Source organism: Rhamphochromis longiceps, linkage group LG2, assembly GCF_057381845.1.
Source record: "Rhamphochromis longiceps isolate RC_006_pf linkage group LG2, R_longiceps_female_GT1.1, whole genome shotgun sequence".
NCBI lineage: Eukaryota > Metazoa > Chordata > Actinopteri > Cichliformes > Cichlidae > Rhamphochromis > Rhamphochromis longiceps.
Window position 1 is genome coordinate 40,434,168 of NC_140558.1, and position 17,408 is coordinate 40,451,575.

Consider the following 17,408-nt stretch of genomic DNA (forward strand, 5'->3'; position numbering starts at 1 on the left):
GTAATGACAGTAATAATCAACAGGCACAGCTGGGATGACTTATTAACAACTGGCTTTGTGACATCTTCACCCCACTTGTGACAAATGAGAGTTTGAATGATGTGTTGGAGCTCGTTTGCCTTTCGGCTCATGCGAAGATGCGTAAGGTTGCCGATAATGATGCCTGCGTGATGCGGTGCTAGCAGTGCATAATACTTGGCACAAGCTTCTACTACTACTAATTAAATTAAAACAATAAAATGTATCCCTCTAGTATGTGTGTAATGAAAATAACTCAGTTTAACATCTCAATAATTTGGTTTGAATGCCTGAATGCTGCCTGACCACAATTACATAAAACATTCACATCCCAATTATTTGGAAGTTTAAAGTGCACGAAAAGCTATTTGGGTTGTGATGAAAAGGAAATCTTGCTTTCAGTAATTATAATAAGAGAGAGGTAAGTTGTCGTGGGAGGATTGGCAATAACGATGCAAAATTATGTTTATGACACGCATGTAAACAATGTGTTCTCTGGAGATTGCTAACTCACAGGAAGGATCTTCTTTAGGCCGCATCTTAAAAACTCGTTGCGCAAATGTATCCTGAAGTCCAGGTCGTCAGGGGAGGTGACCAGGGCATTGATCAGCTGCATGCAGGCAACCTGTGGAGCAGACAAAACAACGAAAACAAAACAAAATCAAGAGAAAAACTCAGGAGAAACTAAATATTTTACCTAAAAAAAAGTGTCATCATCAGATATGTAACTCAACTCTAAGATGCATGTTTAGTCTAAGCAGCGTAACTGCAATTTGAGGTGAATATTTGCACCTTAATATTTCCTTTCAAACTGCAAAATCACAGAAAAAGCACCGCGAGGATGAGGCGAGGGAAGTAAAGAGAGACAAGTCAAATGGAAAATTGCAGAAAGTAGAAAATACAACCCTGGTATGTCTATTGACTATATGTGCATTATTAATGGGTTTATTGGTAAGGAGAAATCCTCAAAGTGAGTGGTGGTGCGTGTGTGTGTGTGCTAGGTAGGTGGATGAGGCTGGCTTGGGTAACGAGGAAATTACTGATGAATTATAATGACCTGTAACGTGTTTCAGGGGAGGAAGTCGTGAATAAGATAGTTTCCCTTAGACAGACAATCGATAGCAGGCTAAAGGATTCCCACAGACAATCTAAAAACACTGCCTCCTGAAACCTTGACCCTGTGCTGTCGGTATGTATGCGTTAATAACAGCAATCGGAACAATTCTGAGTCTGTGTGGTTTCCTGTGTAAGCTTTATGATTTTTCAAGGTTAAAAAAACGCTATTTGGGTAAAAAGTTTTACCAAAATCAGTTTAACGTTTATTTCCATAAAGACCAACATTCAGTCCTGAATCAACTTTTTCCAACCTTAATACGACCTGAACACGCTTTTTATTTTCTACTCAGTGAAACAAAAGTGAAAATAACGCCACGAACCTTTGATTTTTCTGTTACTGCAGCGCTCGTAGGAGCATTACCAAATGCATTCATATTCTCTTGAAAAGTATACGTTTGTTGTAGTAAAGGATGCACTGCAGCTGACTATGTGCCACTACTGCCAGGAACCGGAGTGATGACAGACTTCTCCGTGTTTGAGAAAAGCTTGAGGGCCTCAAACTGAGAACTGTGCACTGAAACCTGACATTTTACTGTATCCACCAGAGGCCAGACACATAAAAGAAACTCCACCAAACCTTCACAGAATTTATGTGAGTGAAGAAAGTCATGGAGCTCATGAAAAATTCTTTCTCTTCTGCTGCATACAGATAGATACTTACATCAATCACCTCAAACATACCTCAGTCATGTATTGTGGAGTGGGAAGCAGTTGGGGGTAAGGGCATTATGTGCGTTACGTTTAGAGAGCTGCAGTGCTGCCAAAAGGGGGTTCCAAACATCGTAATTAAAAGTGGCACTGCCAGGATGGTTTTAAAGCTGAAAGTCAGAGTTCTTCTCCTGCTCGGCAGACAAATATACCCCGAACTGGGGTAAAACGCATTTTAATCACATTAGCGAGGTCTAGTTCTGGAGCCCATTCCAGGTTTTGGATAAAAAGTCTATTAATTTCCTCCGCATCAGCAAAGCATTTTAATTTACTTCACAATTACCAGCTTCATTTCATTAACGGCAAAATTTAACGGAAAAACAACAGTCTCCTAATAAAAGAATATCTACTTTCTCTTCTACCACCCGCCTCATCAGTTTCCTTCATGACTTTTCCTTCAAGACTTCTCAATCCCTGCAGCTAAAGTAATTTCTTAAGTAATTTCCTCCTTTTGGCTTCGCAAATACACGTTTTAAGGGGTGTTGTTATTGCTATTACAAAGTTTTCTTGTTGCTGAAGAATACTCGTGAAGTATCTGTAAAATGGAGAATTTAAATGAAGCAGCAAAAGGAATAAAAAAGAAAGACGGGAGAAAAATATAAATTAGAGATTCGACATCCTTTTTATTATTATTTTGTGATGTTTTCAAAATGAATGTGGAAATCAGCAGCGGTGAAGGAGGAGTTTGAGTAGAGCTTCTCAGCGTAATAGTTGTAGAATCAAATTGCACCTGGTTGTGGAGGTGTGTCAGTGTAACTACTAAGTTTGTGTCAGTGTAACTACTAAGTTTGTGTCAATGTAACTACTAAGTTTGTGTCAGTGTAACTACTAAGTTTGTGTCAATGTAACTACTAAGTTTGTGTCAGTGTAACTACTAAGTTTGTGTCAATGTAACTACTAAGTTTGTGTCAGTGTAACTACTAAGTTTGTGTCAGTGTAACTACTAAGTTTGTGTCAATGTAACTACTAAGTTTGTGTCAGTGTAACTACTAAGTTTGTGTCAGTGTAACTACTAAGTTTGTGTCAGTGTAACTACTAAGTTTGGAAGCACGAATGCAAACCTAGTGCAGCGTGTTACAGAACAACAGTGTTCTGGTTATTGTAGTTACCATTAAAACACGAAGGTCACTTTTATCCACCAAAGGTAATAAAAGGGGAATGATGAATGCATGCTGTGTGTGTGTGAATGCTTATGTGAGTGGACTTGTGTGTAACCTGGAGCTGCTGGGCCTCATGGTTCTCCAGTCCTTCCACAATTGGAGCAAATCTCTCTTTATTGTTCCTTTCTGCAGCAATTGTCATAGCAGCCAGAATCTTATCCAAGCTGGTAGAAAACAGAGAACGGGCAAACACAAAAGTCAACAAACACTTTTATCACATCGCTACCAGGACATTTACTCACAGTTTTCACCTCAGGCATCATGTATCTTATTTTCCCTTGTGTGTTGGCATGAACATTTACTCAGCCCATCTTTGGTCAATCTGACAAATTCTACCGCTTTCAATCCCTTTGTATACAATTTAGTCCTTTATTGTTGCAGTGTCCAATTTTAACTGTTACTAAGGCGATGGCAGACAAAAACAGGGTTTTCCTGCAAATGTGTTTAGTCGTCAAAGCAGCTGTGGAATCGTGTATTTGGCTGAACGAGATGGGGTCCAAATTATTGCAGGGAGAGCCAGACTAGTGCTCAAACACTCAAATACACCTATTGAGAAGGTAAGCAAATTAGAGCACTTGCAAAGGCTCAAGGCAGCTCAACTAAATAGAGTGTTGGACAATTTTAGCCTCTAAATTCTGAATAAAGTAAGCTGCACATAACCACACCCACACAAACAGGGCTGCAATAAGAGTAAATTCATGTCTTATGAGCGGTTACATGAAGAGTTATTCACAACATGTGTACCCAATAATTGGCAGCGAGTGGCCCCTGTCACTGCAGAGCCATCGTTGCCATGGCATGCAGAGCTCAGCCTACTGTCATGGAAGTCAGGGAATAAATGCTATAGTATTAGCATTGTAAGTAAACAGTCACACTATACAAATGAATGCATGTTTATGTATGTACACACATGTGCCAAATAAACTTGCAATTTTGACTTTTCTTAATTTGGAATAACCAGAAGGAAATCTGTGAGTGAGGAAGACCATGTGCTTGACCGACGAGACTGTATGTGCAGACTGAGCCTGACAAACAGATAAATAGAAGGATGATTCTTTGTGATAGAGGTTACAAAGTCAGACAAACGCGGGGAGCTGCATACTGAATAACTTTAAAGCCAGTTCAGACGACGCTTCAAAACAGGCAAGATAGATCTGCTTAACTCGCTGTGTTCCCTTTTGATGCTGTCAGCTAAAGTGGGTGTTGAACATGAGCCAGCGTCACAATGTCGGTTGAGGAGGAAGTTTCTGAGCTAAAAAAGTGACACCTCAGCTCTTTTGGCTGTCATTTCTACAAGATACGGGCATTTTAATGCAAGGCTATGATCACGGCGACGATCTTCATGTTTACTTCAACATTTTCTTGAATGCTTTGACTGACACGGATGAGACAGACAGAGAGAGGGAGGTCTGTCCTATCTATATAGCCAGTATCTGCTTAAAATAGTAGTTGTGTATGAGTGCGTATGCATGCAGTCTCTGTGTAAAGAAGGGACTGAAGAGAACATGGATCTATCTGAAAAATCATTATTATATAAAATCAAGCTCGCTCTGGGAATGATGTGCATTGCTAAAATGTTCAGTCAAACTAATTGTGACTGATTGTCTGTATTTTGACTATGTGAAACTCAGTACCCCAGTACTGCTAATAGTGATAACCTGCTAATATAGAGGGCAGCTCTGCTACTCATTCTAGCCTTGACAATGTAAAGACCCAAATGTAATCCCTTGTTACTCTAATTACTAGAATTAATGATGGTAGGATTCATTAACAGTGCCCCCCCAATCCCTAAAGTGTCCAGGTTTGCACATCCTGGCTCAGGAGGACTGTTTACTAGAAAAATGGGAGAGTAGTCATTATTGTCTTAGTGTTCTGACCCATGCCTCACCTTTCATGACAAAACAAAATGTCTCACATCTATTTGCTATTTATAGAAGTAAAAATGTTCTTTTTTATTACAAACAGTACATATAGTTATAATTATTTCTTGTCTGACAATTACATTATAGTAAACACATGTTTAAGTGGCATCTTTAGAAGCTGATACAGGGCAAAAAATCTAAACAAAGAAAATTAAGAAATAAGAAAAAATTACCTGGATTAAAAACCTTTAAAAAAAAAACAAAAAAACATATGCAGTCATAACTGAGGCCTATCTGAGTTGTCAGAGATAGCAGACACATTCCTGAACTCAGCTTCTCCAACAGAATTTGTGGGTTTGTTTGTTTCCAGCACTGCATACAGACTGACTTTGAAGTGCCATTGTTATTCTAGTCTGGCCCTCTGGGAAACAATAAAAAACACTCCCCTAAATCCAATTTATACGCTGTCAGCCTGGTTGTGTCTGCAGCAAGCTACACTGAGAAGTTCACCACATTAAACAGACTAAACTGCATCATCTGAGCATGTGATCCAAGAGATTTCTACACCGACTAAGGTCACCTGTAAATGCAGTGGCAACTCATAGCGGGTAAACACATAAGCATGGGGTGCAATCTCTGTATGACTACATGCTAGAGCTGGGCGATATATCGAGTTTTTAAAACATATCGATATATTTTTATACGAGATATAAGATGTGACAATATCCTTTATATCGATATAGTCTATGTTACGTTATAATTATAGTTGTGGAGCCGCAAGTTTGCCTCTCTTTCGTCCACTTTTGTCTCTACGCAACGTTACTCCGCCTCGCCTTCACTGAAGACAACTCCCCCTCCTCCCCCATCGCTTCACGTGCAGGCAGCGACAAGACGGACACGGCAAATCTCCGTTAACGAGTTACTGCGCATCGCCCCATGCGTGGGGCTGGACGGCGTCAACGTGCTAACGAGCTAAACATGCTAACGAGCTAACAGCGCTAACGAGCTAACCGCGCTAACCCTAAAATCCTTTCATTCTCTCAAAAGTTGATAGCGCGCCTTATGTATGAATTCTGGTTGTGCTTGATGGCCGCGAACCGATTTTATGTGGAACACGGCGCTCAGCAATCTGTCAAAAATGTTTGAGTACGACTTTGGTAAGCTACGGAGCTGCACCGCTTGATAGATTGTCGGCGCATTACGGCTACCGAGGAGCTTCGCGGAGTGATACGTACTGTGCATCAACGTAATATTACCGTATTGTGTGTGTATAAGGACCATAAATGGCACCTGTAAGAGACGTGGTTATGAAGCGGATTTCAAACTCCAGGCTATCAGTCACACAGTAAAACTTGGGAACAGAGCAGCTGTGAAATCTGTCTGTCTTTGTTATTACGCTCAGCGTCTTTTAGTTTACATTTTGACTGCACAATTGTGAGCTCTTTGTTTAGCACAAAAACAACCTTGTTTTCTTTTATTTATGGAGCATTATTATTTAATGAATGCTCATAATTTAATTTTGAGTAATTTTTCATGTACATCTGTGCTGTATGTTAATAAAAGTGCCTGTGTGACATCTGGGACACAGCTTTGACTAAGAACTCTTTTTGTTCTTACTTTATGGCTTAAAAAAATATCGAGATATATATATCTTATATCGCCATCCAGCTAAAAAATATCGAGATATGAATTTTGGGTCATATCGCCCAGCCCTACTACATGCCACCCAGTGAGAGAAGATTGAAGCGACAGTAATATTATAGGGATGTCCTGCACTCTTCCCTCTATTTCAGAAACAGGGATTTGTATACACAAAGCAGTGATGGGTCATGTCTTTCATTGTTTTTCTTTGTTTTTCCATCAGTCAATCATTTATTTCTATATCAGCTGCAATTTATTGAAAAATATATAGAAAACCTGAGAAATATGTGATCCTATCAACACTTAAAATCCCCATAGGAGATAGGATAGGCAAAAGTACGGTAGCAACTTCAAAGGTCAATTCATCCACATGACCCAAAGTAAAGACCACAAATAAGAATTTTATTCAAATTAAACCTTATTTAAAATCTTTAAACCTGCAAAAAACCAAAGCTCCCAATTTAACGCACTGAGACAAAACGTATTGTGTCTGCAGACATGGGTGGTTGGACTTTGATAGACTACCTACGCATGTGAACGTGATGTCTCTGAATGGAACTTACATGTTTTCCTCTCCGATGATGCAGCAAGCGGAGAGGATTTTGACAATCTCTGTCATCATGCTGGTCTGTTTGGGGTCAATCGCTCGAGCCAACAACGACAAACTCCGCTCATCTCCCAAGATCCTTTGCAGTCCATACTACGGGCACAAAAGAAGACAGGAGAGGATATAGAAAAAAGTCCACTGGGTATAAATTAATGAGAACATTAGCATTCATAGAGAACTTTCACTTCAAGTAAAAAACTGAAAAAAAATCTCCAATCTACGTAAGTTATAGTTGGCCTTAATTTTCTTATAAGGAGGGACAACGAGGCCGAGGGAGAAAATAGAGAGGATGATGAATTAATTTAATTCAGGACAGGACTATAGGGACAAATACTTATAGTCTCATGTACCTTGTAGTCTCCCCACAACTGAAAGAATGGGTAGAGATGACCACATGTGGGGATTAACTCTAAGAGAAGCAATATCAACAGTTCATCTATGCTTGAAATGTGTGCCACTTTTGAGAAATGAGCCAGACTACCCAAAAAAGGATAATTAAAAGATCTGAGACTGTGGGCTTGAAATGGTAAAATTAGCTTTACGCTCCCATTATCCCAGGCTTGTCGGAGTTCAGATTCAAATAAGGTTTGGAATCTTGGCCTCTTGAGATATTTATAAAATGTTTAATGTAAGTGAGCTAAGAGTTTGCTCTCTCGTGCTTTTTATTATGTAAAATAAATTCACTGTTCAGCTGGTGAACATTTCAGGCCTGTGTACTCGCTTAGATTTTTCCGTTTGCGTCAGAGCAATATCACTTCATACCGACACGAAAAGAGATTTTTATGTGGGTGATCAGTTGTGTGGATGGCCTTATGTCTGTTGAATCATACAGACCTTATTGTTCATGAAAGCCTTCAAACACTGGATAAGTTTATGCTGGTTGCGTTTATCAATGGGCTCTTGCCTGGAAAAAAGAAAAAGAAAAGACAGATTTTATGTATTGCGATTGAATGAAAAGCACATTGTGCAAAAACTCAACAACAAATATATGAGGTGACTCACTGTTTCTTGTCCAGCAGCTTCTCCAGTGCCTCCAGAAGAAGTCCGAGACCCTCATGGCCAAAGTTATTAACCCAACTGTAAATAAAACACATAGACAAAAAAAACTGGTCACACGATACTCGTTCTAAATTGTTATTGCCATGCTGGTTTGCTGTCAGCCACGCTGATTCACAGAAAGAAGCAAGCACAAACAACAATATTGCATTAACCGCAGAGGAAATGAGTCACTCAGAGTAATATCAGAGGTTTAACACTTAACTCGATAAATTGACTGTTGCAGTGATTTTTAATTCCTAACAGAAAGTGCTGCAAATCAAAAACCCTCCTGCCCTCTCTCTGACACTGAATACAGTCTGAATCAGTTTACATTTAAACTATACCCATTTACAAGCAAATGAACACCCATCCATCTTAACTAGTGTCCCCATTGCCAAGCAGTTTGTATCCAGAACCACCCCCCTCTGAGCTACAACGTTACTGTGCCAAAAGATTTAGCAATGCAAGAAGATAACATTGTAATCGATAATGGATCGCGGGAGATAACTGGCTATAAACCTCAGCGTATCAGGAGACAGCAAATGATCCAGTGCAGATGAGCCCGTTTGTCTAAGCCAGCGGAAGAGAGAAGCAGGAGGAGGCTGGGAGGGACTGTGTGGTCACAGCGAGATTATATCATTAGCATTACTTGTTTTTGGGCCTCCAACTGTCAATAATGTAAAATATATGGGGCAATTTTATGACATTAACGGGGCATAAGTCAACGATTTATCCCACCTTTTTGACAATGATTTGAAATAATAATGGTTTCAGTATTAAAGCCATTTGTATTGACTCAGTGAGTCGGAAGAGACCCTCAATTAGGGATGAGATGCATTAGCCTAAGGCAACTAGCAAAGTTGAGGTGAGGTATTTCTTTGATCTGTGACTAAATTAGCACGCACAACAAACCCTACCTACCATTACTCACATTTCATTACCAGACAAGCAGCGCCAGTTTATAAGTTATTAATATTTACTGTGGTATGTAATGATGATCTGTTTTCTTAATAAAAACAAAACACATTATAATGTTTAGAAATGTCTTTATAAATGTCTGTTTACCAAGAGCCTTCCAATTTGAATGTTTTTTTCCAGCATGTACTTTGCACATGCTGGAAGCCATAAAAGAAAAGAAAGACCAAATTGGCTCAGTTTACTGCAGAATAACAATGAAGCTGTATGTATATGTGATACAGAGGAGGTAGAAGTTAATGAAAGGCTGCGACAACGCGGAGGGAAAGGAGGCGACATGGCTCAAGAATCACAATTCACTAAGTCCACAGTCTTTGTTTATGCTCCTTAGTAATGATGCTAATGTCAGTCTTCGGAGAGCAGGAAATTGGACCAATATTTGTGAACAGAAATTTGTTCATTACACAGTGTAACTGTAATATGGGATTGTAGGACGCTATGAGACATCTCCGAGAACACTGCAGACAAAAACAAAAAAAATACTATGTCCTCTGCCATAAGGAGGTTTTTACATAATTACAATTTCATGCTTTGCAATCATGTTCGTTATCACAGTAAACAAGGTGTAAATGTGTAATATGACGACTCTGTTTTGCTGTCTGCAGAGCATGATTCCTTCCACCTTCAAAGGAGTGTGTGTTTACACGTTAAGTACATTTTAGCAATGCTACTGTTATTTATAGTGGCTATTAATTTACAAATTAACACTCCGTGCTCGCAATCTAGACAATGTGCTTGTTGAAAGGGTTATGCCACTTCTGTACTTTCAAACTGTGCAACTATAATTCCAATTAAACTATGAGACTGAGTGTTTTGTTTGTTTTGATAGTGTTCGTTCTCTCTTTGCTTTTTTTTCAGTTTGAAATGCAAATCATAAACCCCCTTCAGTAAATATATAAATTGTCGTTTATTAAAGGGTAATTCAAAAGGAAGATAAAACTTCATTTTTGATGAAAAAAATGCTTGGATAGGAACATCATCAGGTTTATAGTCGTGTTTTACGAAAAAGAGGAAAAAGGGAGCCTCCTGTTAAATGCACTACATGGACAAAAATATCAGGACGCATGTCTTAATCCTAAGTGTTTCACTCCTATTGCTACAGGTGAATAAAATCAAGCACCTAGCCATGTAGTCTGCCATTTGTCACTCACAAGGTCACTCAGAAAAGTTCAGTGAATTTAAGCATGGCACTATATGTACTCCTCCTAGATATTATTGCAAATCACATCAACTGCATGAAGTTACAGAGCAGATACTGAGGCGAAGAGCACCTGCAGCACAGTTCATAGTGCAAAATAGCTTCTAATGCTCTGCATTTCTTTATATCTTGCTGTCAAATTGAGAATAAGTGCAGCAAACAAACATATAAACGCAGGGACAGCAGAGTTTGGACAATTCTGATAAGTTTGAAAGTCATTAGTTGATGTGGACATCTTTATTCTTCAGCACGGTCTGTAAGCTTTCTTGTGATTTCTTTAAATAGTTTTTGAGGCTTCTTGAAGAACATTCAAAACTCTTCTTTGGATAAGCTTTTAATGTCCTTCTAGTTCTCGTGTAATTTGGTGCACTTTCGTGACGTATCATCACGAAAAACCAAACAAATTCAAAAACAGCTTTATGGGAGAAAACTAGCCTTACTAAGAGATTTACAAATGCATTCTTTTAGCAGGCAAGCTGTACTAATTAAAGGAGAATTCAACTTGTAAAATAAGCAAGAGACGTTTGCTGCATGTTTGCCTTTCTGTATGACTGCTGGACTGAATCAGAATAGGCAGAAAAGAAGAGAAACTGCGATTGTCTGTGCCCTAAATTTTTCATCAAAAATGTGCGTCTTGCTGAAGGTTGCAACATAATGCAGTCCCCTAAAGGTTTCTAAGGCACTAAATGTTTTTCGGTCCTCCCTACATCCCAGACTGTCTATCATTTTCTGTCCCCTCACGTATACCCTTAGGTCCTCTACAGGTTGCCTTCCAAATGTCCCCAAAGTTACCACTAAGAAAATGAGAGATGGTACTTTTAGAGTGTTTGTCCTCAGGCTATGAAATGGCCCCTTTCTGTTCATCAGAGAACTTACCTGAATGGACAGCATACTATTACAGCAACTAAAACAAATAACCCTACTTTTCCCACTATGGTGCGGTAATAATAAAGTAATAACAATGATGCCAGCCTCTGTAACAGATCTACATTGTTGTTTTTTAAATACAAAATACTTCCATAGTTAGTAAGCAGAGCAACAAAACGTGTGCTGCGGATGTGGCCATAGGCTCTTGTTTGGTCAAATGTAAAGTACCTTAACGCAGAAACAACATGAGATGAGATCCTTTCCTTATCACTTTCTTCTCCTAATGTGGGAATACATCTAAAAATTTCATTAACTTGGGGGAGAACTTGTTCATCTAATATTGATGGCTATAATCCTCTAGTTAAGTGCCACCAAATTGTGTTACTTTCTGCAATCATGTATATTCCCCAGGCAAAATGAAAAATTCATGGTTGGTCTTAGGGAAGCAATTTCTTATTTTATATTTTGTGGGGGTTTTTTTGTTTTTTTCTTTTGAAGGGGAGGGGCTCTGCTAGCTTGATGCAATTATGTTGCAGTTATGTTAACTGCGAGAAAATGTATGCAGTGAAATTCTCACAGCTTATCTAACAAACAAGAGTTCAGAATGAACTACATTTTACTAACAAGATGTTTGTTCAATGAAGATTTCAGGTCCATAAAGTCTCAACTAGATTGTAGATTTTTCTCAGCACTGCAGTAAAAAGAGCAGTTATGTTATAACATGTACTAATGTCACGGGTTACATATGTTATATGCATGCAACCAATGTCTATGCCTCTTATATTTGGTTCTGCAGCTTGTTTGAAGTGTAAAATTGTTTCTGTTATTATATTTACTATATTTCATACTAAAAAAGAGTGATTCCTTTACAAATTAATAGTATTTAGATGGAAAGATATGCTGCAACTTATTTTTTAGCCTACACTTTTGTATGTTATTAAAACAAACTCAGAGCAAAGATCATGGAAAAGAGAATAAAGTTTTACAAGTACATCGCCAGGGAAGCGTTACTACATAAAGAGAAGATTACTTGCACATCACCAGCCACACTAAGTGACTCAGCATTGGAAGAAGCAGCGAGAGGGAGACACTGTCCCACCTTGTTTGTCTGATCACTGGTCTTGTGTTTGGATAGACTGTGTGTGTATTGATTTCAGTTTATAGACCAGATTTATTATTTTATCAGAGCTTGGTGAAGGGTTATGTTACTGAAAGCTTCTGTGTCTGTAAAGTATCTTTCATATTACATTACAGGGCCGAGGCATACAACTGTTCCTCCTTGGGACTACTGACCTATTCACCACTACAGAATCGGGACTTAGGGCCAAGGTGCAACACATAGGCCTGAAAAATAAATCTTGAAACCAAGCACCACCAGCGTCTGTTTAGTGATTTGGCATGCCAAACATGGGGGTACATTACACTGTGATCAATATAAAAGCCACCCTAAATGCCTATAAAGCACAGTGCATATCAGATGACAGAAATTAAATATGAACATTATCTTTCTGTTCCTTACATCTTTAAGCAAAATGCTTTCTACAAATAACTATTAAAAGCAGCAACATTTGTCTCTGCTTTTCCAGTGTATCACAGTTTGATGGATTTCGTGGTTTGTCCTTCCACTCTACCTCCCTTTGGTGGGTACTTACCACTTATGACTGGGACTACCCGGCCTCGATGCTTGGAGATTCTCCAATACAACCGTCTTCTTGCACATTGTGTTGACTGTTCTCAAAGCTGACTGTCGATGAGTGTTCTCAGATCTTAGCACGCACTATGTGATAATCAATGCTTCATTTCTTTTGGCTCTGGTTTTGACTCATTAGTCTAGACGTAAAGTATTGCTACTGGACCAACATAGAGTTAAACACAGCAACTAGCACTCTCATCCCCAGAGCCACATTATTAGCTTGCCTACAAACGCCATACATTATTTGCACACACTTTGAAGTTTCTATAATATATTACTGTGGATAGACTGATGAATTAATTCAACACCAGGCTGTAGCCAGCAAGTATCAATGACAAAAACATTTGTTTTAATCCTGTAAAATAATTCTTAAACTCCTACACCCTGTTTCTAATGCTGTTTGATCCTTAGCCACAGAAACCTTTACTTCACACAGAACTGAGTTAAATATTTAGGAGACTGTAGATGAGCACTGGGGGAGGGGGTGGGCAAGGTGAACTATCAAGAGATTGAAATACATATTGAAGTATTATGGACACTGTGTGCATCCAGCATCTGGCATTTATACATACAAAGTGAGTCAAAATCATTGACCTGTGCTGAACCTGACAGAGAACAGCAAGCAGGCAGGATGTTTCAGAGCACAGCTAACATGCACCTTTCCCATCCGTGCTGCCACTTTGCTCGGCAGTCTTCATAATATCTTTGGTCTCCAACTCCGGCTGGCTATAGCAGCGGTCTCCAACCTTTTTTGCGCCATGGACCGGTTTATGCCCGACAATATTTTCACGGACCGGCCTTTAAGGTGTCGCGGATAAACACAACAAAATAAAACTAGTACCGGTACCGAAAAAAAGAAGATTTATTCACAACACACGTGAAAAGACCCAGGAAAACCGAGTAAATGATAAAAACGATAACAAAATAACGCTGGAAACCGATAAAAACCCTGAAAACCAGACATTTCACACCTGAGCCTCAACTCTCGCGGCCCGGTACCAAACGACTCACGGACCGGTACCGGTCCGAGGCCCGGGGGTTGGGGACCGCTGGGCTATAGCAACTCTTAAATATAATGCATCACAGCACAGAACATGTTACGATTGTGTGTACCATATGAATAAACTGTTTCATAAAGTATATTCCTTGCAACCAATTTTTCAGTGGTTTTATTGAATTAGAGCAGAAGAACTGTCCACAGAGTCATCTGCAGCGGTGCTGTTATTTCATAGTGCTACAAAACCACGTAATACAGTCTGAGGACAATATACCTGGTGTCAGCACTCCACAAATGTAATTTCTGGCATAGTCAAGGAAGCGCAGGAACAAGAACCGTGCAGTACTCAAAGGGAGCACTTTGCACTTGTAATGGTATTCAAGTCTCAGCTTGATACTGAAACATGGCTTTAACAAAGACTAAAGATGTACCACACAGGTGAATGTAGAACTGAAAGTATCGTGCGTGTGTGTGAACATGAAAGGAGTGTGAGGTTGGAGAGTGGAGGTCTCCATCAGAGAGCTGACAGACAGCACACCATGCTCCCTAGATACTTTGAAATGACTCCCCACGGAGAGCAAAACACTCTTGGAATTTCTAATTATCCCCAGAACAACACCAAGAATACCTACACACCAACATAGCATCACTGCAACCTGAAGGTATACAGAAACCAGTATTACTGCTAAAACACTGCTGGACACAGTCTTTTTTCTCAATTTAATTGAGTGGTATTGTGTAAAGCTGCGTTTATTGAGGAAGATTAAAGAATGGACCATTAGGTTTGACGCAATGTATCAACACATTCCTCAGGCTCCTGTAAAGATCTTTCAAGTTGAAGGAAATGCAATGGCAAGCACTTCCCTGGAAGAACTAATTCTATTTTCAAAGTCATTAAGTTGCCATTTTGTTCAAGCTTTTGTTGCTGCCACCTTTTAGAGGAGATGTAATTGCAGTATCAGTGTTCACCTTTGAGAACATGTTCACCAGAATTTGTGCCAGTATTTAATATCTGCAGACAACTAGTGAAACATTAGGACGGCTCTGCAGCTCTACTAAATTCTGCGGCAGAAAGGATTGCCTTTGTAGGTCACATAAGGTGATAAATCCTTTTATTCATAAGCATAAAGGAAAGTGTGTCACTATGAGCGTTTTCCACAGATTTGACATAAGTTCTTAGGATGTTTGTTTACAAGGTCAAACATGAAACAGGTGTTATTTATTTCTTTTAATACTTTCCACTTAACTATACCACAATTTTATATATCGCATTATATCAAAAAGAATAACATGAACCGTAACCTATGAATAATGACTAAGAGCGAAGAACAATAATTATAGATTTATAGTCAGTTATTTCCTATATCTACCAGCTATTTTCGATACTGCAGCAAATAGTTTCCAACGAAATCAATATAAAATTCAAATCAGATATGTCTGAATTATGTATGCATGCTTTGGGGCTGTAACAGATATGGCTATCTTGGAGGTTAACAGATGGTGTCATAAAATGAAATAGGCATCACTCTTAAAATGCACGCAGACACTGAGGACATTTATGTCTCCAAAATCATTTTCATTGCCTGTGAAGAAGAAGGGCAAACATCAACTTTGAAGTCAGCCGCAAGGGTACAAACTAGTTCACTTGCTCATTTCTCACTCCTTCTCACGTCCACTGAGAGGACAGTGTCATAACATCGGTGCCAAATTTAACAGTCAAATAAAACTCTGACTGTTCTAAGTGATTTATGCTCGTACTATTGTCAAAGTAAAAAGCAAAAATGCATTCTCTAATGAAATAAATTATTCTGAAACAACAGAAGGCCACAGTGCGTTTTACCTTCAGGTTTCTACTAAACACTTATGTCATTTGCAGTTTTATTCCTCCTTGATGAGTAAACTTTTCGGAGAACCTGAGGGTGACTGAGCGTGGTCGACTCTCACTGCCAAGAAAATGACCACTCTGGAAAATTTTTACTAAAGGAAGATGATAAAACTAGATCATCACGGCAGAGAATTAAATTGCTATTTTTCTATTATTCCACAAAGTTGGATGGAAAGAAATAATGCTTAATCCGCAAAGTTCAGAGTCTGTCTCATGTCCCGAGCTAACTCATCTCCCTGAACTTAAGCAGGGACAGCTGTTTTTTCTGCTACGTTTAAAAAAAAAAAATCAAATTGACAAGAAGTCTGATTAAGCTTACAAAAGACTATCAAGGATAACAAAGTGGATACAGAGGATTAATTATGGATGATTCACTGCCATATTTCCACATCAAAAATGACAAGAGTTGAAACAGTTATTCATCTCTGTGAAGAATCTATGTCTGACAGAGCTATCTCATTGATGTCTACTGTGTCTGAATTCTCACACAAGAATCATTCATCAGTGCAGTGCTGTGTTAACTCATAGCAGTCTTATCGAGGGCCACTATTCACACTTTGTACTTGTGCCAGACGAGATTTCAGGCCTACGCTGTCGAGGGGGGATACACAACCTGTGAGCTGTTTAGATGCTCACATTTGTTTCAATAGCCACAACAGCAGAAGGACAGATGGATATGCTTCTGGGTGCTGGCGTTAATTGGCCGTTGTACATGAAGCAAACAGAAAAGGCCGAGGGAGTAAGACTCAGGCATATAGAGTCCCAGTTAGTGCTATTACATTTAAACTTTTATGCCAAGGGAGCAGCTTTTTTGACACCTTATAATTGACTTTGTGTGAGTTTTTGCCAGAAATGTAAAATGTAAACAAGCTCAAGTATATTGATATATTTTTGCAGGTGAAATTTGACAAAATGTTTCAAAATATATATGAAATAGTAGACATAGATTAAGCAGTAATGTTTAATGGTTTTTGACCATAAAGTATATGCAGAGCACCGAGATGTCCTTGGCAGAGATGTCAGTGTTTCTTAGTGTGTTGTTCATTGCTTAATCATGCTGGGCAGTAGGACAGACAACCAACAGGATGAGCAACTTTATGTCAGCAGGCATTGCAACTCCCCAGCCCATAAAAAGCCCATTACTACCGTTCCATGCAACCACAAGCATTCACCAGGGAAAAGCTGGTGAAACTGATTCAGACTCAAAAACACCCAGTGTGGCAGAGCAGCAAGATCATCACAACAACCCACACCCTGAGTATACAGACACAGAGAGAAGCTCTAGTGTCAGCAAATGTCTCCCGCCTCCACAAAAAGAGCCCGCAAGAAAATGCTCTAGATAAAATGTTCGACTTGTACCGTGAAGATTTCACATAATGAAAAGTTAGGAGCCCGGTTCAATTTTGGTTAAATATGTCTTAGGGATCTGAGGGCCAGCAGATCTAATATGGAGGTAGCTGTAGGGATTCAGCAAAGTCACAGTGTAATGCCGAAGGCAAGACTGAGAGAAGTAAAAAGCCTGGACAGTGAAAATGTGCTTTTGTGCTGATAACCACTTAAACCCCTCTCCTCTTTTCTATTTAAAAGTATATTAATAGAGCAGCAGTTAGGATTAGGTCATGAACACTGAAACTACCAGATGC

General features: G+C 39.2%; 1 protein-coding gene across 8 annotated transcripts in view; it reads right to left on the reverse strand.

Annotated features, from left to right (window-relative positions):
• diaph2 (diaphanous-related formin 2) overlaps window positions 1-17,408 on the reverse strand; it is a 378,860-nt gene that overhangs the window by 254,772 nt on the left and 106,680 nt on the right. For all 8 annotated transcript variants that reach the window (XM_085428909.1, XM_085428893.1, XM_085428885.1 and 5 more), the window contains 5 exons: window positions 8,115-8,189; window positions 7,947-8,016; window positions 7,069-7,205; window positions 3,058-3,166; window positions 533-643 (listed from right to left, as the gene is read on the reverse strand). In XM_085428909.1, coding sequence (XP_085285035.1) covers window positions 533-643; window positions 3,058-3,166; window positions 7,069-7,205; window positions 7,947-8,016; window positions 8,115-8,189 — 502 coding nt within the window. The remainder of the gene's footprint in view (window positions 1-532; window positions 644-3,057; window positions 3,167-7,068; window positions 7,206-7,946; window positions 8,017-8,114; window positions 8,190-17,408) is intronic.